General features: G+C 38.2%; 1 protein-coding gene across 2 annotated transcripts in view; it reads right to left on the minus strand.

Moving 5' to 3' along the window:
* Positions 1 to 2,867: 2,867 nt before the first annotated feature.
* The window catches only part of LOC144053964 (transcription factor SOX-6-like), a 92,479-nt gene continuing 72,585 nt past the window's right edge, over positions 2,868 to 22,761 (minus strand). For both annotated transcript variants that reach the window (XM_077568930.1, XM_077568929.1), the window contains exons 11-16: positions 21,086 to 21,254; positions 17,874 to 18,130; positions 11,941 to 12,049; positions 10,439 to 10,609; positions 8,718 to 8,931; positions 2,868 to 5,755 (exon numbers count right to left, since the gene is read on the minus strand). In XM_077568930.1, coding sequence (XP_077425056.1) covers positions 5,440 to 5,755; positions 8,718 to 8,931; positions 10,439 to 10,609; positions 11,941 to 12,049; positions 17,874 to 18,130; positions 21,086 to 21,254 — 1,236 coding nt within the window. In that variant the 3' untranslated portion in view covers positions 2,868 to 5,439. The remainder of the gene's footprint in view (positions 5,756 to 8,717; positions 8,932 to 10,438; positions 10,610 to 11,940; positions 12,050 to 17,873; positions 18,131 to 21,085; positions 21,255 to 22,761) is intronic.

Here is a 22,761-nt window from a genome sequence, read left to right on the forward strand (position 1 = left end):
TTTAAAAAATATATTTAATAAAACATTCTTTTATGTGGGTATTGCATTTAGACGGGTGTTATTGTCAAAGGCTTGCCAAGGCTGTTGACCCCCGCTGTTCTGCCAACACCCCCTCACCATTTACAGTATACGCGCTGTCACTTTTCATCACACAACGCTAGCTAATGTACACACCGACTTGTTTTTCGTGCTTTTTTTTTTCCCGAGTTTTGGCGTCTTTTGTCATGTATGCCGTCATTTCCATTAATCATTTGTTTTAACACAATTTTTTTTTAAAGTGTGGACAACTTTTCTTATAACCATCTATCTATCTATCTATCTATCTATCTATCTATCTATCTATCTATCTATCTATCTATCTATCTATCTATCTATCTATCTATCTACCAATTTGATCATGATAATAATGATGATCATCATCATTGTCACCATTTCCATCCATCCTTTCATCTCTATCACCCATCCATCCATCTCTATAATTCCTCCATCCATCCATCCATCCATCCATCCATCCATCCATCCATCTATCTATCTATCTATCTATCTATCTATCTATCTATCTATCTATCTATCTATCTATCTATCTATCTATCTATCTATCTATCTATCTATCTATCTGTCTGTCTATCTGTCCCCTACGTATGAGCTGGCCTAATGGAAGCATGGTCAGATTAAACAAGAGGGGTCCCAAGATTGACCCCTGGGGAACCCCACGGTTCATTGCTATTTAGTCGGATAAATGGTTACTAATTTGATCATGATAATAATGATGATAATCATCATTGTCACCATTTCCATCCATCCTTTCATCTCTATCACCCATCCATCCATCTCTATAATTCCTCCATCCATCCATCCATCCAGCCATCCATCCATCCATCCATCCATCCATCTATCTATCTATCTATCTATCTATCTATCTATCTATCTATCTATCTATCTATCTATCTATCTATCTATCTATCTATCTATCTATCTATCTATCTATCTATCTATCTATCTATCTGTCTGTCTGTCTATCTGTCCCCTACGTATGAGCTGGCCTAATGGAAGCATGGTCAGATTAAACAAGAGGGGTCCCAAGATTGACCCCTGGGGAACCCCACGGGTCATTGCTATGTGGTCGGATAAACGGTTACCAATTTGATCAAGATAATAATGATGATAATCATCATTGTCACCATTTCCATCCATCCTTTCATCTCTATCACCCATCCATCCATCTCTATAATTCCTCCATCCATCCATCCATCCATCCATCTACAGTATCTATCTATCTATCTATCTATCTATCTATCTATCTATCTATCTATCTATCTATCTATCTATCTATCTATCTATCTGTCTGTCTATCTGTCCCCTACATATGAGCTGGCCTAATGGAAACATGGTCAGATTAAACAAGAGGGGTCCCAAGATTGACCCCTGGGGAACCCCACGGGTCATTGCTATGTGGTCGGATAAACGGTTACCAATTTGATCATGATAATAATGATGATAATCATCATTGTCACCATTTCCATCCATCCTTTCATCTCTATCACCCATCCATCCATCTCTATAATTCCTCCATCCATCTATCTATCTATCTATCTATCTATCTATCTATCTATCTATCTATCTATCTATCTATCTATCTATCTATCTATCTATCTATCTATCTATCTATCTATCTGTCTGTCTGTCTGTCTGTCTGTCTATCTGTCCCCTACGTATGAGCTGGCCTAATGGAAGCATGGTCAGATTAAACAAGAGGGGTCCCAAGATTGATCCCTGGGGAACCCCACGGTTCATTGCTATTTAGTTGGATAAATGGTTGCCAATTTGATCATGATAATAATGATGATTATCATCATTGTCACCATTTCCATCCATCCTTTCATCTCTATCACCCATCCATCCATCCATCTCTATAATTCCTCCCTCCATCCATCCATCCATTTTCCAAACTAATTACATACAGCTTTCGTATGTAATCCAACTCTTATTTTGTGGCTCTACTCTGGGGTTATGGTTATGATGTAGCCGGTGAAACCTCTGCATACACACTACATAAAAATAAAGCACACACAGACATTGGGGCACACACACACTTAAGGCGTGTGTATGACAAAAGAGGTGGCGCCCCTCACAGGGTGGCACTAAAGTCCTTTGGGGAATTACAATTAGGATTTACGATGTGGCGGCAGAGGAGATGGCGGGATCGGCTGCTGCTCGCTCGTCAGGATGTGTGACCTCACACACACACACACACCTACACACACAATGGAACAATAGGCCACATTTACCGTAACTGGCCACCAAAATATAAAGAAGATGTGGAAAAAAAGCATAAGTTTGGAAAAAGAAATCTGTGTGTTGGAAATAATTAGATGTGTGGAAAGACATTGGCGCACTAGCTGATGGAGTCATGGAAGCAAAAGCTCCGGCAGTGGCACCTGCAACTCGCACAAAAACACCCCAACACGGTGCACGTGTGTGGGCAAAGAGGAGAAATACTCAAAACGTCTTAGGTGTCTGGTCAATGAAAATCATCAAGTCGCACGTGTTTTATTTTTTTCATTTTCTCGATTGTCTTTTTCACTTATTAGAAAAAAAAGACTTAAGCTTCAACCTCTTCTCACAATTTTTTTTTTAGGAAATTTCAAATAAAAATTCTAATGATACACCTAAAAAAAGTGCCTCAATCTCTTTGCAAATTGTCAAAACCTATTTGTTTCAAACCGTTACAACTTCTCTCACCCTAAAATGTCACTATTTTTCTATCTAGTAATGACGTACTTTTTGGATGAAATTCTACTAAATTGCATCAATTTGTAACTTACTGTAATAAAAATAAAACAGAAGAATGAAAACCTCCCAAGACGGCAGTTTTTATTTCTTATTTATTCCTTTTTTTCTTTGATTGTCTTTCTCACCAGTATGACATATACTGACACTTTTTAGAGCCATATTCGGCTAATAAATACAATGAAATGTTAAAACGCACAATTTGAAACACAAAAAAAATAGTCATCACAGGAAAACAAAACAAAAACAAGTATGTTTGTGTAACGAGGTTCAACAGAGGCCACATCGGAGGAAAACAAAAAAACGAAAACCTGCTGGCCAAAGACTACAACATGGGAGCAAAAACATCACCTCAGTCAATCATTTGAAGATAAAAAGAAAGTCAAATGTACGAAGCTGTATCCAGTGCTTAGGATGTGTGAGGCGAGCAGGAGTTGGCCTGCCATGCGAGTGATGCTCAGGCTCAGCTTGTGAAGCTCATCTAAATAATAATAATAATTAAACAAAACGAAAAAAAAGAGGTAATGAGTGTAGAAAGTGGAAAGCTGTTCAAAATGTCAGAAAAAAAAATAACTAAATGAGTGAGACAGCACAATTGGGGAAAAATAGTGCTCAAATTGGGGTGCTTTAATCAGACCATGCCCATGTCTAATGTTGCTATTTTGAAAATGTATCATTTATATATGTATGATTCATTTTTAGTCTTGTGGACTACAATTTTCCACAGCAACAACAAACCCTTCCCATTTTATATTATATACTGTTGAGTCAAAACGAGTTCACTATCAATTCATGATTTCCCCTTTTGCTAGATTTTGCATTGTCATTATGACTTTCACCTGCTTTCTGATTGGCTAAAATGTCACTATAGTTACATTAAACCATTCAAGCACTTTTTTGGACACTATGATTTCAGGAAATGACTTTCTTCTAGGTTTCAATTGGCTTAAAATGTTCTAACCATTACATGAGCAAGAAAGTGCTTTTTATTTTTTTTTATTTCTATAAAGCATTCAAGTTAAATGTTTTTTTAAAATTTGTAATTATTGTTATTATTATCGTTATGTTCACAATACTACTTCTTAACTTTCACACCGAAGAGGCGCATTATTCTGGACTATAAATTGGGGAAAATTGCTTTATTGAGCACGTGTGAAATGGACGTACACAAAAAAGTTTGATGATTATCAATGTGTCTTTTCTGGAAATGACTTTCTTCGGGGCTTCTGATTGGCTAATAGGGCCTTACGGGGCTTGGCTTCTGATTGGCTAAAATGGTCTTACAGTTAGAACGAAATGCTTAGCGTCTTGTGGAAAGAGGTGTTATTTCTATTTTAAAATGCAGATAATGTGTATATAGATTTTTTTTTTTTGGGGGGGGGGCACTACAGTGAGTTTTTTTTATAGGGTAAAAAATATCAGTATTAATATATATGTTGCCAGCATCATTATTGCTGACTGTCTTTAAGCTTCTGATTGGCTTAGATTATTATTATTTCTTTTTATTTTTTAAAAAGCAGCATAGAACATGGGCATAGCCAAAAAATAAAAACTGAGCACCTCTTTTCCCTCAATTGTTTACCTTAATAAATTACTTCTAAATATACATGCCAGGTAGAAAAATGTACCATTTAAAAAAAACAAAAAAAAAACAGCACAGAACTAAGTACTTTTTTTTTTAAGAACAAAAGTTTGGTATCCTTTACCAACCCTAGGCCGGGACATTTACAGATGTCCATAAGCCAAAATAATATTTTTCCGCATCTATGGAAAACACAATTAGAAAATACAGTGACGAGAAACGTTCTCATCCTACAGTAGCGCCATCATGCTGAATGAATTGTAAGTGTTCCAAAATGGCATTTGGCCTCAAGGAATTCCGGGCAATGTAGTTCACGAGATCGGTGCCGAGAAGCTTAAATGTGTAAGACTTTTTCTTTTTTTTTTCAGCATTTGTGGAAGTTAAGACTACACCATACCGAGTGAATGTGAATGTAGGTTTGGCACATTTTGTGAAAAAATCTGTAGCAGTAACAAGACGAAGTAAGATTGTGTCTGAAGGGATTTGCTCCCCGTGTTTGATTGACAGTTAGAACACTTTACATCTCTCTCATCGTACAAAACAAAACACATTCACAAGCTGGCACATCATACCTGAGCTGGGATATATAGAGATAGAGATATAATAATAATAATAATAATGTCATGTAAGCATAATAATAATAATAATAATAATAATAATAATAATAATAATAACAATAATAAATTTGATGTGCTGTTTGCTTGAGACATGAATGTAAGACTATAAGATTATAAGAGCTAGGATTATTTTTTTTGTTTGCTTTCATATTAAAACTTCTCAAATTTCAAGTTTCAAGATCGTTTTTGTTCAGGCAGCGAGCGGCCCGTCCGGCAAAAATCAAATAGAAATAAAACACCAAAAAAAAAAGTCATAAAAACATCAAGATCATCAAAAAATAAAAATTCAATGAGCTCACTCCTTTTAAAACACTTAAGACCAAATAGCTGCTGAAGAGTCCATGCATGCAGGTTGAAAAAAAAAAAAGCGGTCACGTGATGCCGGGATTGTTGCAGGTTCCGGCCCCTTGTCCTCCAAAAATGTCATTTGCACGTATTTTGCGAGCGCGCTCAGTTGGCGCTGATGTCCTGCCGCGTCTCGTGCTCGCTGCTGTAGTCCGACTTGGGCTCGTCCTCGTAATCGTCGTACATGTCCGTGTCGTCGTCGCCGTTGGCGGGGTGGCCCGGCGTGACCAGGACGGGCTCGGCCTTGACCGCGTCGTACGCGCTCTGGATGATCGGCACGGTCGGCTCGGGGCTGGCCGAGTTGCTGGAGCAGTCCGAGGTCATGTGGGGTGAGGGGGTGGCGCCAGTCGCCATGGTGATGGCGCCCGGGTAAACACCCATTCCACCCGTGTTGTTGCCCATAGGAAGGGGAGCCTGAGGCCTGTTGGATGGAATATGGAATATGATTAGAAGTAGGGATGGGCGAGTACCGAGAGCATGTCTTAGGCTGATACCGGCCTTATTCTTAGGCAGTGGATACTATTTATTAGCCACTGATACTAGCTAGCCACCGATATTTAAGAAAAAAAAAAATAACGTACTGGTCTCTCATTAGAAGTGTAAGTATCATAATTGCGATACACAGGAACATCACCATAAATGATTTGTTTGATATTTACAGTATATATTAGGGGTGTCAGGCGATTACAATTTTTTTTATCATAATTAATCGCACGACTTCAATAGTTAACTCACGATTAATCACAAATTTTATATCTGTTCTAAATGTACAACAAAATGTACAATAAAATATAAAGTTTTCATAAGTGGAAAAAATGTTAAACTAACAGAAATATGGCTGTATCTTTTAGTCATAGAAAGTAATTTCATAATAATTGATAAGATAAAAATAAAAATAAAAAGATATATCGTACTTTAAAAAACGAGTGTGATATTGATTTGTGTTGAGGTAATTTTTCTGCCACTAGATGGCATAATTGGATTTGCAACAGCTCAGTGCATTTTTTATTTTGATATTAAGAGCTATTTTTAACATGAAATAACTTGTGAAATTCTGCACATTTTTAAAATCGGAAATTATAATACAACCCCAGTCTCCCAAAATATATGCATTATTATAAAATGTATTACTGCTAAAATTGTGGACGTCTCTGCTGCGTTGGAACTGGAATTCCCCCAGCACAGGCTTTCCAAGAAAGGGCAGTCATTAATTGTGCGTTAAAAAAAATTGTGGCATAAAAGGAATTTTAAATTCACTCAAAATTATGACACAAATTTTGACACCACTAGTATATATTTATATATATATTTTTTTTTTTTTACATGCGCCCTGGAAAGAAAAGTCTACCAGCCACTGGTCAAGGTACTACTGTATGATGAAGTGATTTGTGCAACGAAGAGACGTGGTGAGCTCGGCAATTTTCTCCCTTCTCTATCGTCAATTAGCGCCATTCACTCTGACACTTTATAAGTGAAACACTCTTAAAAAAAAAAAACAACAGCAGCGGCCTTGTTGAAGAGGGCGCTTGGTTGGTCGGTTGGCACAGCACTGATTGAAAGCACAGGCCTCCTTCAATGACAGGCTTCTCTATGCATTAGCTTGACCACACACGCGCACACACACACGCACACACGTGCACACACGCGCACACACACGCACACGGCAGTCAATGTAGCATTCAAACATCTGCTTACATTTCATATTCCACCGCGTCTGTCTGCGTCCAATTCCAGCGGCCGCAAGCTCGCCGGCATTGTCCTCGTTTTAATAAATGACACGCTATTAAAAATGGCTCCCGTTGGAAGCCTTCTGCTAAATCCATCCGTGAGACGCTGACGGCTCCAAACGTTTCCCGCGGCCTGGCTTTCATTAGGACAATGCCACTGTTCGCTCTTTTTGTGGCGCACGCGTTGCGCTCTTAAATAAGGAGCTCGGGGAATTCGGAGGAGTTGGTCTTGTACTCCAACAAATAAACGCGAGTGTGAATATTTCTTTTTATTGTCAGATGCTATGAGCCATGAATTTCTGCAAGCATCGATAATTTTAAATGCGCATGTTACGATACACACACAACCAGATGACAGATTTTACTGTAACACAAAACATTGATGAAGAAATTCACATTACGTAAAATCCGTCAGACGAGACTGAACAAATACACGGGATTACATGCCAGGGATAAACACAATGTTGTGGAACATCTGCGTGTCAATCTAATGGGATGCAGTTAGTTGATAAAGAAACCATATCAGTAAACTGAATGGAAAAAAAACTTAGTTGCATAGTTTCCCGGAACATATACATGGGTGCACACAACATTATGGAGTGACCACACGTCAGAGTCTATTACAACGCAACGGGGTCGTTAAATATGCCGTTTTCACATATTAACTTCAAAACTGCAGATTTGGTAAAACAAATACATTGTGTAGCTATCCGGAACATAAACATAGATGAACACAGCATTGTGCACCAACCACATGCTAGAGTCAAAGAGAACACTAATCATCATTTAAGTCACATGACGTAAGATTATCTTCAATAGTGTAGATTTGGTGGAATACATGAGTAGCATAGCTCCCTAGAACATAAACATGAACACACAACGATGTGGAGTGGCCACCTGTCAATCAAAATGAATGCCAATGCCAATCATTTCTAAAGACACTGTCAATGTATAATGCAAGATCATCGACACCATTGAAGATTGGGGAGAACAAACAAGTTGTGGGCTACCGGGATATAAACATGAACACACAACATTGTGGAGTGACCACCTGTCAATCAACTGGAATGCCAATCATTTCTAAAGACACTGCCACTGTATAATGTGAGAACCTCTTCGCTATTGAAGATTGGGGGTAACAAATAAGTTGTGGGCTACCCGGAACATAAACATGAACACACAACATTGTGGAGTGACCACCTGTCAATCTACTGGAAAGACAACAATTTCTAAAGACACTGTAGCTATATAATGTACGTTGTAAGATCTTCTTCAATACAAATGAAGACTGGTGGGAACAAATAAGTTCAAATAAGCGTAGCCACCCAGAACATGAACATGGATTCACACAACATTGTGGACCGAACACTAATTCATCATCATCATCATCAAATCACTGTCACTACATGATGTAAGATTATCTTCAACAGTGTAGATTCAGTGGAACAAATAGATTGCGTAGCTGCCTGGAACATAAACATGACCACACAACATTGTGGAGAGACCACCTGTCAATCTATTAAAATAAGCATTTATTAAAAAAACTGTTGCCATATAAAGTAACATACTTAATACTGAACACAGGAAGGAACAAATGAGGAGCATAAACATGGACACATGCAACATTGTGGAGCGACCTCTACTTTCTGGACTCACCCGACAAAGAACTGCCTCATCTCCTGACGACGTGATCGCATCATCTGCTTGTACTCGCCGATGCGCAGCTTCTTGCCGTCAATGATGCAGGTCCTCTTGGGCCGAGGCTTGTACTTGTAGTTGGGGTACTTCTCCAGGTGGATCTTGCTGAGGCGAGCCTGCTCCTCGTAGAACGGTTGCTTCTCCTGATTGGTCATCGCCTTCCAGCGGGAACCTGGCAAACGAGGAAGATATTAGTGTCCACAACTTGCTCAGACCTTAACTTGTATTGTTTTTTTGTAAACAAAACCATGCCATTTTTATGTTCTGTAGTTACAGTATTGCTTTTAGTAAAACCAAAAACATGAAGATTGTTGTCATCTTTCATGTGTAATTTTAAAACTGTGTTGTAATGTCAATACTGTAAGCTGCTAATAAGAGTACGAAGCCTTGTATGGGACAATCCAAAGGACGGACGGTTGTTTATGGATGTTTGTCACCAAGCAACCTCACACTTTAATGCTGCCGGTAAAAAAAAACAAGAGTCCAGCTGTGTTATGATGTCAGGAGGATGTTCATTGTAGACATACAAACAACACATACTGCAATTCTAAACAGACTTCAGCTCAAATGAGAATCTCCATCAAGCAGTCAATGGTACACAGAATTATGTAGGAAGTACAGAACCATTAAAAAAATATATATATATCATGCATATAGATGTGTGTATGTGTATATGTAGCGGACGTTGGTTTACATGACTTGACTCAAGCCAGAATGAAATCGCCAATTTTTGGACCTAAGACTTGTTTGAATATAAAGACAGTTTAGCTAACCGATAGCGGGTAAACACAAACTAAGTTCAGACATGACGGAGCCTGGTTTTGGAACCATTCAAAATGATGTCTTAGTACAGCTAACCGACAAATATATGTGACTGCTGAGATTTAATACTTACAGTACTTCACTTATATGTGACTTATTCCCACCACTGTCAATATCTGTACAAAGTTCTTTAGCAGGCTGTCACACTTGGCCCACCGTGTGAATAATAGTAACAGTGTCAAAGCCTACTGTGTGAACTGTGTCAGTCACCCAGAACCATCTCGAAGATAACATCATCCATTTGACACTTTATACCGTCCGCTCTGTATCATATGTCAGCCGGCTAATCGTCCCACAGCAGCGTATCAAGGGCGGAACTGGAAAGATTAATCTTTTTTTTTTTCACTCTAATTTGTCACAAGCAAATTGGGACACATTCTTACACATGACCCATCTCGTGGGAACCAATACAAAGAGTTGTGTAGGAGAAGGCATGATGCCACAAGAGTGTTAGCTCGCAGCTAACGACACCGCAGCTCAATAGAGCTACACTTGTTCCTTGTTGCTAGGCAGAATTGATCAATCAAAAATTGGTCAGTCTATAAATGAATATATATTTCTTGACCAGTTTAAATCATTCTAACTTCAAATTGTTTATTTCATTTAGGACTATTATGCTAGCATGTTTTGTAGGTTAGCATTAACTCTTCAGCATTTACTGTACATGGAATATTTAAAGATGTGTAAAATAAAATGCCACTGGGGGGGCAGTATCACCTTCCTGTCCACTCTCTATGTCATGTCTTTAAAGGTAAGCTATTTTATTTTAGTTTCCTTTCAGACATTATTTACTCTTGTATGGGAGTAAAAAAAAAAAAGTTCAACTGTGACACTTAAGAACAGCACCACATGCTCACCGAGGATCTTGCTGATGTTGGAGTTGTGCATGTCCGGGAAGGTCTGCAAGATCTTTCTGCGCTCGTCCTTCGCCCAAACCATGAACGCGTTCATGGGCCTCTTGATGTGCGGCTCAGCGTTGCTCCTGCTGCGTGCCTCCCGGAAGACGCGGGCCTCCGCGATGTTGCTTCCTGCGAAATGCAACATTTATTTATTTAGTTGTTTTTTTTTAAATACAAGATAGGCTACAGTGGATATAAAAGAATCTAGTTTTGGGTTTGATCTAAAGTAAGGTGGAATTTGTTAGAGACATCTCAGGAAGCCATAGAAATGAAAAGAAAGAGGAAGTCTTTTGAGTTTTAAGCTGACATTTTGGCCATTTCGTGCACTACACAGTTTGCGTGAAGCTATTTGACCACTTTTACCACAAAGTCCATAAAAGACCCAGAGAGTCTTCCATCTTGGTTTGATTGTGGCATTTTACATGTCTATCAACTCGTACTGGACATAAAATAAAAAATAAAAAAATCAATGTCTGAAGCCAATTTCACTTAGAAACATGAAATTTGGTGATCATGAGTAGACCCGCAAAAAAGTCTTGCCTGCAAGCTTTCGCTACTGCTGAATTCGAATTCGGCTGGAATAATAAAAACAAAACGTTCAAGAGGTTAACTTGTTGACATTGAAAGGCTCTGTTTAGTTCTGCTTTGCTGATCTTGACAATAAATATTTGCTTTGGTTGAATACCTGAATGAGACACTGTGATGCTCTTTGTAGCGTTACAGCTACAATGGGACACCAACCATATAAGGCTACACATACTGTTACCTTTTTTGGTAGAATTTACAAATGAGTTACTTTGAAGATCAATTAGACCACTGATCTGCTTTTGGTCAATTAGCCCCTGGATGATTATTAACTCATTCACTGCCATTGACGACTATAGACGTAAAAAAATGAATGTGAACTATTTCGATTAGTTTAACATTTTTTTCCATTTCATTTCATATTTCATGAAAAAGTAGAAAAAAAAAATATCGTAAGGCGAGCCATCACCTAGCTCAAATTAACTCATTCACTGCCATTGACGGCTATAGACGTCCAAAATTCATTTGAACTACTTCTAATAGTTTAACATTGTTTTCACTTTTGCTAACAAGAGTATAAAAACCTAGACTTTTTTTATTGTAAATTTATAACAGATATCAAATTTGTGATTAATCGTGAGTCAACTATTGAAGTCATGCGATTAATTACAAGAAAAAAATTTAATCGTCTAATTTAAAAAAAGGGGCGTCAGGCGATTACATTTTTTAATTGTAACTAATCATATGACTTCACTAGTTAACTCACGATTAATCAAAACATTTATATCTGTTCTAAATTTACAATAAAAAAAATCTAGGTTTTCATACAAAGTGAAAAAAAATGTTAAACTAATAGAAATCGTTCAAATGAATTTTTGACGTCTATAGCCGTCAATGGCAGTGAATGAGTTAAATTGAGCTAGGTGATGGCTCACCGTCCAGATCCTCCGGTCTGGTCAGGTCGATGACTCGATGGACCATCTTCCCAGCGTCCTCCCCGAGCTTGCCCAGGTGATGACTCAGCGTTTCGTAATGCAGACGCTCCTGTGGAAAGCCAGAAAAACAAAAACGTCAAGAACTTAAGCATTTGTAAGATTAACATAAGATAATACGTAACATAAGATTTGTTTTTTGTTGTTGTTTGTGCTTTCTCCAATGCCATTCAATGTAATTTTTTTTTTAAATGAAAATGCGAATTTGGGTGATGGAAACAGGTTTTGCGAATAAATGCTCACAAGACCGGATACACATTTTGACCGGATATTACGTCACATGTTCGTTTGTAGTCCCAAAAGCAATATACAATACATAAAATAAAGTAAGATATGTTTTTTTGGGACGAAATAGAAATCTTTTTTGGAATTAATTAAAGAAGCAAATATGAATGAAATTTTAGTTGGAAAACAGCAAAGAAACGCTACAGTTTCTTAAGAGTTACAAAAGCAAACTCATACAACGTCATCGCATGGCGCAGTCACTTCCTGGTCGTCTTCTTCTTCTTGTAAATTACTAGTGGATCACACCTCTATGGTGTATACCGCCACCTACAGCGGCGGAGTCCCCTCTCAATATTCGCGAAAGAAGAACAGATGGAAACGAACATAAGTCACATGTCCGTTTTGCGCATTTTCAGTAAATTTGCTTAAATTTTTTAAAACAATTGGATGTATCAAAATAATACATTTGCAAACTTTGGAAAACAATATACAACATCAATCCCCCTTCTTTTTTTAAAAAAAATTATTATCCCTATTCAAATACAAAGTATGAAATAAACACCAGTTACTGGTTAATAACCAGTAATCAGGGGGGGAAATGCTTTTGTAATACACTATAATGCAAAATTTAAATGAATCAGATTAGTCGATTAATCTATTTAATAATCGATAGATTAATCAATCCCCAAAAATATTGGATAATGACAGCACTACACTGAGTATATAGATTGACGGATTCATTTGAATTTTTGTCCCCAAAAAATCCTACTCAACTCATAACGGAAACATCTCTTAACCTTCTTTCCTGCTCTGTATTTTTATACGTACGGGCTTGGACTTTTCTAATTTGAACGTCTTTGATGGTAAGGACGATAAAACTAATTGCCGGGTTGATCTGGCTTGTGTTCATACGCCGTCGTGGTCTCTCTTAAGGATCTAATATGAAGTTCCCATCGTGCACTCCTAGAAGCCAAGAAGCAGCTAAAATGACAAAAGTGCGGTGGAAAACATGGACATGCGCCGCTACTCTTCTTCCTACCGTCCCTCCTCCTCCTTTTTTTGGTGACAGAGGCATTTTGTTTGACGCAAGAGATGGTTGCCGGGTGAAGTCATGCTGGCAGAGCGGCTGGAACTTGTGGGCCACCGCGTATAGAAGTGTGTATTTAAGTGTGTGTATAAGTATGTGTGTGTGTGTTTGAGGGCCAATGTCAGCACCACGACGGGGCTGTAATCAGGGCGGCCGCAGAACATGTGCCCGGGCAGTGCCGCGCTCACCGCAAGGAACGCCAGCGTCTAACAAAGGCAGCACACAAGAAGAACGAGAAGAGAAATGGAAAGTGCTTCAATGGAGAAGCAGATAGTGAAGAAAGATGGATTGAAAATGGCATGTGATGATATGAATGAGATTCTATCCAATAGTGAGGGGGGTGGGGGTGGGGGGGTATATAATGTATTTAGCATGCTACACACTGCTTCTCATAATGCAAAACGGTTTTGTCAGGTGACTTTTTTTCTATTCCTGTTCCTATTATTATTATCAGCCATGTATAATGTTTTAACTTTTATTCATTAAACACTCATCGAAAAAATCATTTTGTTATCTTTCTTCCTGTATTTCGGCATTTTATCATTACATATATCCATAATTCTGGTAACAATAATATTAATAATAATAATTGTTAAAACATACCATATCCGTTTTTATATTTTCATATTCATTGTATGTGTGAATATCCATCCATCCATTTTCTTGGCCGCTTTTCCTCACTAGGGTCGCGGGGGTGCTGGAGCCTATCCCAGCTGGCTTCGGGCAGTAGGCGGGGTACACCCTGAACTGGTTGCCAGCCAATCGCAGGGCACACAGAGACGAACAACCACACTCACATTCACACCTAGGGACAATTTGGAGAGTTCAATTAACCTGCCATGCATGTTTTTTGGAATGTGGGAGGAAACCGGAGTACCCGGTGAAAACCCACGCAAGCACGGGGAGAACATGCAAACTCCACCCAGGAATGTGTGAATATAATAATAATAATAATAATAATAATAAACAGAAATTATCGTTATCATTATATTAATACTAAATCTAAGCACATACAACTATTATGAAAATATAAAGCAAAAAATATGAAATATATCATATAATACATATTACATCATATTTTTATGCTACTCAATTAATAAATTGATCGATTGCAGTACAAAATAATTATGTTAAGTACAATATTATTCTAATTATTATACTGATAATGTATACATTGTTATAAATACGAAAGACTTTTACTACTAATTATGTATGCAGAACTAAATTAATTAGGTATTACATTAAAATAAATATTAAAGCATATTTCAAATAAAACAATAAATAATATGAATATTTCACCCCATATGCTAATTTGATACTTGAATGTAAAACATCAACAACAACACAAGCAATTCTAAAATACATAATACTAAAATAAATGTAAATATTTTACAAATAATACATAAATAAAGATATTTTTCCCTGCATGGTATCTTGCCTATGACACGTTGTGATATGTATTGACCAGCATCTCTCAGCATTCACTTACAGCGCATTCTTTTAGTCATTTATCTTGAAAAATAAAAAAACATTTTTTCATCTGAAAAAAAAGTTGTCTGGCTTTTTAAAAAAAAACTAAAAACAAAAACTGCCACCATGCCTCCACTCCAACGCACTACACTATTAAACACAGGTATGAATAAGAGCAAAGCAAAAAGCCCACAAAAAACAAACAAGAAAAAAAAAAGGAGTAGGACTTGAGCGAGTTGACTAAACAAGGCCTCCGTTAATGAAATGTGATGAAGGACACTTTGCGGCGAGGCGGCTAATTAAAGCGAGCGTTAATTAAAAATATGCTCACAAAGACCACCAAGCCTTTTAAAACATTTCATAAACAACACGCTTCGAATATGTTAACTTTCCACTCAGAATGCTGTCGTCTCATTATGTCTTTCCAAAGCCACACTGGGTTGAACTCATGATTGCTGTGCCAACTTGTGATCGCTCCACAATGTTGTGTGTACATGTCGATGGTCAAGATCCACGGAATTAAGCCACTTATTGTATCTGTTGTGCCCAGTTTGTCTCATGTGACGTGGAGCTGCTGTCTATTCTGAAGATAAGTGTTCTAGTGGAATGCCAGGTGTTCACTCCACAATGTTGTGATAACCCATGTTTATGTTCCGGGAGCTTCACAACCAAGTTTGTCCACCCAGTCTGCCTCACATTTTAAGTTAAGAGCAAATGTTATCTTAACGATAATTAGCATTTAAGTGGACCGACATGTGAACACTCCACAATGTTGTGTGTGCCCATGTTTATGTTTTGGAGAGCAACAGGACATGATTTGTTCTGCCCAGTCCTCAGATTTCAAGCTATGTGCAGATGTCGTCTTTTAGCGCCGTATGTATAAGTAGATTCTGACACGTGGTTGGTCCACAATGTTGCGTTTATCTGTGTTTGTGTTCTGGGAAGCCGCACAAATGATTTCTCTCAATTAATCAGTTTCAGCTCTTACATTAGGTGGCGATGGCTTTAGCAAGGATCTGCGTTCCATGTAAAAGAGCCACATTTGGGTTTTACACAAAAAGTTTGTTTCCTCCACTTTTTGGTCAAAAAGACAAACGAGTCTACTCTTTCTTTCAGTGCAAATTTGATCACAGAACACAATATTCTCTAGGTCTTGAAAGATCAGTAAAATGGCTGGCAATATGGGGAGCTGCTTCGAAAACTGCTGGCTGCGAATGACTTAAAATGGCAATGCTCACTTTTCTTCCAATTTTTTTGATTGTCCTTAATCATATTATCGTGATAAACCAGCGTCGTTCCTCTTTCCTTTATCCTTTGAGCTGCTGACAGCTATAATGAAACAAAAACCAATCTCTCATCAAAAAAATGCGATATTCAATGCAAACTAACAAAGGGCAAGCAGCAGGTGTTTGCTCATTCAGCCGCCATCAATGCTTCAACGGCTCGAGAAGCGACGCACTTATCATCTCCCACTTGTTGCATTGTTCATGAACTCACCTTTTGTATCAATTTGACTTGCAAGCAACTGTGGGGGAAAGTCATTATTCCTACACGGTTCGTCGATTCGGCGCTAACAATAGCATTACCAATCGAACAGTGGCTCCCTAAACGGGCCGCTTGACTCTAAAGTGGGCTTGGGGAGGTTTTTTTATGACAAGCACACACACATACACACACGTTCAGGCTATTTCAATCGTCTTCGGCAGCCGCGAGCCAGCTGGAAGCAGCGTAAGCGTAAGGCAATACTCCACAATGCTGCTAACTGGCCAGGCCTCTCGTCTGCACACCAGCTAGAATGACATGAACACACACACGCGCTCACACACACACACACACGGAGGAGATCACTTTCAGCTCTTAGTTAACGTTGTCTACACGTCAAATTGAAGCACTGTGACAGAAGCACACAAACATAATGTCCAAAAGCCACATTTTCTCAAACCGCTACTCTCTCTCTCTTTTTTTTCTTCCCTTTTTTTTTTATTTATTTGGTGGTCTTTCTTTTTGGCCCAAGTCAAAAATAACTGCTGCCCACTCAATTTGGTGAGCATGCTGTATTTTATGTAAAGTAAAAGGCTGAAAATTAGCATTTCCGCGTCGCAGTTTGCGAGGCTACTTACGCCGCAGCAGCTAGCTAGCAATGAGCTAGCAACGAGCTAGCAACGAGCTACGGCTGGCTACTAGTGCGTCTAAACATGTTGCAGAGTTAGTCCTAAATCAGTAATCATCATCTCTGTGGCAGCAAAAAAGCTAGGGTGCTCTTTTGGGAGGACAGACCATTTTCTTACGTCCTGTTCGGGTGTCCGGGTTTTTTATAAATTCATGAAAATGTCCGGTTGGCAGTGCGTGACTAATAGGAGGTGAAGTACACTGTATAACTGCGACTGGTACCACAATTTCAAGGCCGGGGCAAGTATAATTATTAATTAAAAAATAATTTTTTGAATTTCTGTTTTGAATTTCTTCTCGGTGTTTATCAACATAATGCCTCTTAAGAAAATCAACTTGGGGAGTTTAATAACAACAAAAATAATAAAAAATGAGATCCAACAAAATTTGGGATATTTTCCTGGTGAAGATGTAAACAAGTTTAACATAAATAAACACACCACTGGTGACCTACTTGGGCTGGCTGGGTTCAAAGGCTGTGCCCTCTAAAGTATTCATGAACCTACTAATGCACACCCACTTGTCTAATAAAGCTTGTCTTGGCGTCTAATCGTGCTTATTGGAGACATCTTTTGGGATGAAGGCCCAAAAGAAAGATGGCGGTGATGAAGGGTAATGGATTGAGCATAAAAAAGGGGGCCTGGATTGCACTCATAAATATCATAAATTTCTTATTATGCTAATATATTAAAGTGTTTTTTTTTTATGTTAACATCATGCAAAACATGCCAATACTTTACTTTAAACTTTTCTTGTCTTGCCAAACAAACATAGAAAAACGAGTCAAAATGTCCCCATAAAGATACAAACCGTATCTCTACTGTTAAATGTCAATACTTGTGCCACATAAACATAGGAAGACAAGAACACATGCGGAGGGTTAGGGAGGTGGGGGGTAAATCCTCAATTTGACCACATTCCTCACCTTGTTGCCATTGTTGAGGCTCATGCTGCTCAACGCCGACAGTTTGGCCTCCAGACTTTGGTGTCCAGGAGGTGCAGCATGATGGTGATGATGATGAGGTGGTGGTGGTAGTGGAGGCAGCTGAGGAGGAGGCCCCTGCTGATGGTGGAGCTGCTCCCTCTGGATCTGCTCCCTCATGCTCCTGGCCTCCTGGATGGCTTTCATCACGGCGTCCTGGTCCCCGAACAGCGCCGTGGAGTTCAGGCTGGAGAGAATATCTAAGGCGGGGATGGGAAAAGACAAGAATCTTCAACGGAAGACTTCCTGTGTCAGCATTTCATGTTGCTCAGTGAAACTGGCTTGTTGCTTCTTGAGCTAATTTGTTTTTTTTTTATTCTGAGGGGGCGCTGTTGAACCATTTTACTAGGCCCACGACCACTATCAGGATGAAAGCACCTGAAAAAAGTATCCATTGAGGAAAAGCCCTCAAATGGTCATTTAACCTAAGGGGAAAATAATAATTATAAGACAAAAAACATGTAAGAAGAAATATTAGGAAAATAGAAATCTTATAAATATTATGAAAATACTTCAAGATGACTCTTAAAAATTGTAATGTGTTAGGAACACAACCACTACAATAACATCAATTTAAAAAGTTTGAGATTTTCAAATGCACTTTTAAAACTTTCAAATGTATTCTGATAAATTTCCCCCCAAAATGTTTGTAATATTTTGAATAAGAAAATAGCACTTTTTAATATTGTAACTTATTATTATTATATTGTAAAACAAAATAATAATATAATTAAATATCATGTAAAGAATAAAACACTGCATTTTGATGAATTCATTAGAGCTCCTTCTTATGTGAGTGACTTACCACCAGGGGGCAGTAAAATGCAGCTATGTATACACAAAGAAAGAAGCGTTTCACAAATATTGTAAGTGACTCAGTAAGCTGCAGTAATAGTTGTTTTTCGCAGAGGATAAAGAATATATGCATTTGAGTATTTTATTGTCTTTCTACATGTGTTGATTTTTTTTTGTTAATGTTCAAATATGTGATGCTTTTTAACACCACCACATTCTATTTCTTAGCCCATCTATCGTTATTTGCATTGTTTGTTAGCATTAAGCTAAATGGATTTCTAGGTAAAGCTATGAGGTTATTATTCACTACACAATTCTCTTTAATTCTCTTAGTTTGTATTTTGTTTGACAGCAAACTTGCAGCTGGGAGTTGAGTTGAACAGCTTGAGCCTCTTTTTTGAAGAATTACTATCTTCCAAAGTGCTGCCTATTGTGAAGTGAGTTTGCAAAAAGTAAGTCGGTTCACTTGTACCTCAAGGTACCACTGTATATATTTTTATACTGTAATAAACTGCACAAGACATAGCATAAAACATAAAATATTGAAAAATAATTCTCAATTAAGATAGTTTGAGATTTTGGAATGCGGAGCCCTACGGGAAGCACTTGAGAAATACCTTTGGTGTGTTTATTGTGCTAAATTGTGTCTTGTAACAACATCTTTGTCACAGTCACACGACGTTGGAGTTGTGTTTTCCGGCCTCCTTGTTTACGTGATTCCCGCTCATGAAGCAGATGTACATGTAAAGAACAAGGAAGCGGGTAAATAAAAGGACGGCAAAGTTTCCGTCGCCTCTGCCGTTTTAATTAGCAGACGAGTGAGGAAGCACTAAATGCTTGGGTGGCCGTTAAAACGGGGCAGAAAATAGCACGTTCTGGTGAAATTGTTTTCATGAGAAGGGGGGATGTGTGTGTAATGAGAGGCTTTAGATTAGCCTTAATAACAGATAGCAGATAGGTAGGTAGGCTCATAAAAAGGTCTGGGCACTGGCAGACAATAATGTGAGGACGCTCTTAAAAAAAAAAAAAAAAGGCAAATAAATGTGTGCTGGATTTCACTGTTTCCGCTGGCAGCCTTTTCATGGAGGCTAAATACAGGGTTCTGGCCTCCAATAAAACACACCCGAGGTGTCTGCAGTCTACCGGGCACGTGCCACCCTGGCTGGTGGGGGTGGCAGTGGGCTGTTGTTTTGACTGTGGCATGCCTACAACGCAGTAAAACGCAGCTAAGGTTCGTTTATGTTGGCAATTGCTAGCTGCGGAGAAGCAGTTATTGCAGACACATTTCTGCCAGCAAGGGGGCGCCTGTGAATCTCTTTGGGGCACAACAGGGAGGCCAGAATAAGAATAACATGCTCCCTCTTAGCAATGAACAAAGTGACAACTGTATTTCAAACTTGGGAGCGATCCAACAAAATTTCTGGGAAAAGTTTGTCTTAAAAGGACCTTTTGAAAATACCCCAAATTACCTTAAATTGGTCACTTTAAAGACCCAGTGTGTAGTCTATAGCGCTATCTAGTGGTCAAAGAATAGCATTAGAAGCACGCAGGAGCACGCACACTACGGTGGCTCAAAGAAACCCAATTTTGCGAAAATCTGCATATAATTGAGGGCATTTGTTTTTAAGTTATATACCCTTATTTTACCAAAGCGGCCCACTTGGTAATATATTTTCCTCCATGCGACCCCTGAGCTAATATGAGTTTGACACCCCTGCATTAAATGTTAAGAGTCTCCCTATGTGATTTTTTTTGGGGGTGGTTCTGACCATGATGGGTTTGGCTACCAAATTTCATTTTGCTTAGTGAAAGTACCTTCAGGGGCTGAATTTTCCCCAAATTTTAGACAATGTTCAAAATTACGCTAAAAATGATCTTTAAACCAAAATGCCAGACTTCCTGTGTCTTTTACATGTATGGATTGTTAAGACTGTTTGGTGGATCTTCTCATGTTACTAAGTGAAAGTAAGCCCCCAAAGCTTAATTTGGGGGCTGAATTTTCCATAAAATTTTCGACAGGAATAGTGACCAATGGTGACTCATCAAACTTGGCCGCCATTCTCTGCCCACACACAAAGACGGAAACCTAAAATGTTTTGCATTTTGGTGTTGCCAATTTGTCTTGTGCGGTTCAAATTTGGTAGCAATTATACAAAATCCCTTGGGTGAGTTTTATTTGCCATTTGCCAAAAAATGGTTGCTTCAAACCAAAATAACACACTTCCTGTGTCTTTCCGGCTATGAATTCTTGAGACTTTTTCATGGGTCTACTCATGATCGACATGTCTACCAAATTTCATGCTGCTAAGTGAAACTAGTTTGAGGGCTGGATTTCTCCAAATTGGATGAGTACACCTTACCCAGGGAGGCGTTGCGGCCCATGGCGGAGCCCGGGCTGGGGATGCGGGCCTTGGCGGCGCGGGTAGGGCTGCTCTTGTTGCTGGAGAACATCGTTTGTGCCGTCGGCGACGTCGGCGACATCTTGGGCCGGGCTGAGAGGTTAAGCGGCTGCGTGGAGCCTTCCTCCATCTGAGCGCAAAATGACATGACGCAATTATGTTATTTCAGTCGGCGTTCAAAATGATGTGTAAGCAGTATACAAGAAGCATATTCATTTTGTTGTCATTGTTTGATGTGTTGTCAATTTTTAAATCACACTTTGAACATTGTATTTGTACAAAATTTGCTGAGAATTATTATTTTGGTTACTCTGTGAAAAGCCTTTAAGTACATAGGTTGTATGTTACGGGCAAGGCGTTTATAGAGCGGGGCTTTACCATTTGCTTTGTTAATATTATATATGCAGTGCACTTAAAATAAAAATATATATTTATTTTTATTTGTATTTACAATTGTAATTTAAAAAATATATAATTCATGTATTGCACTTAAAAGTAGGTTTGTATTTTGTAAAATAGTGCTGTCAAAGTTAAAGCGTTAATTGATTAATTAATCACAAAAAAATATCGCATTAATCATGAATTAACGCAGATTAATCGCACTATTAATTTTGACCATAGATTAGCCTTTAGCGTGACAGCGGATGGCTACGTTTAAGTTAGCACACGTTGTGTTTGAGCAATAAACATAATTTCATAAAGCATTTAATGAATGTTTGCGTATCACATTTAGAATATTTGTTTATGTCAAAATGTCAAGGTCATTTTCCCCCCATTTTAAATTATGCAACTAATTAACTGATTAGAAAAAGAAGAGGATGAATGTGTGAAGAGGATCCTCATAACATTAAATGAGAATTAACACATAACCGGTGGTCTTCAAATTTTGCTGGAAAAAAATGTAGATAAAAAAGGCTTTTTTTTATTAAGCGATTAATCGTGATTAATCAAAATTCTAAGATGTGATTAATCTGATTAAAAAATGTAATCGTTTGACAGCTCTAAAAATAATATACATGGATTTTATTTTATTTATAAGCCATATTTGCATATTAAGAGTAAGGCTTTTATTGGCAGGGGGTAGAAAGTACTTCAGAGTACTGTATTTTTTAAAACTAGAATTATTATAAAGCTTTTGAATGTGTGTAATACATCTTTATAAAACTGTATTATTATCAATATTTTATGTGAAATGCAAACAATTATATATTTTTATATAATAATATTTATTATTCCTACTTATTTTACTTTTTACTGACCTAATTACTATTTGATTATATTATGGGTACGGTGTTTATTAAGGGGAGGCCATTACCATGTTCGTATAAAAGTATTTTTATAATAGTGTATTATTATGCGGAATATTATTTTCATTGATACTGTACAGTTTATGTGTATATAGCCCATGTTAATAAATATATATATATTTTCTTAAATCCATCGATCTGCATAAAGCATTTGTGTGTGTGTATCTTAGACTGCGGTGGCATGCCAGTGGACTGACTGTGTGTGCGCACGTGTGTGTGTGCGCGCGTGTGGTTGTGCGCGTGCTTAGTGTCTGGCGTGGAGTTCAGAAGGCGCTGCGTTAGCGTTTGAGTGCGGTGAGCGCTGACGTGCGCCCATTGTGACTCGCAGCT

This window comes from Vanacampus margaritifer, chromosome 6 (genome assembly GCF_051991255.1).
Source record: "Vanacampus margaritifer isolate UIUO_Vmar chromosome 6, RoL_Vmar_1.0, whole genome shotgun sequence".
NCBI classification, from domain to species: domain Eukaryota; kingdom Metazoa; phylum Chordata; class Actinopteri; order Syngnathiformes; family Syngnathidae; genus Vanacampus; species Vanacampus margaritifer.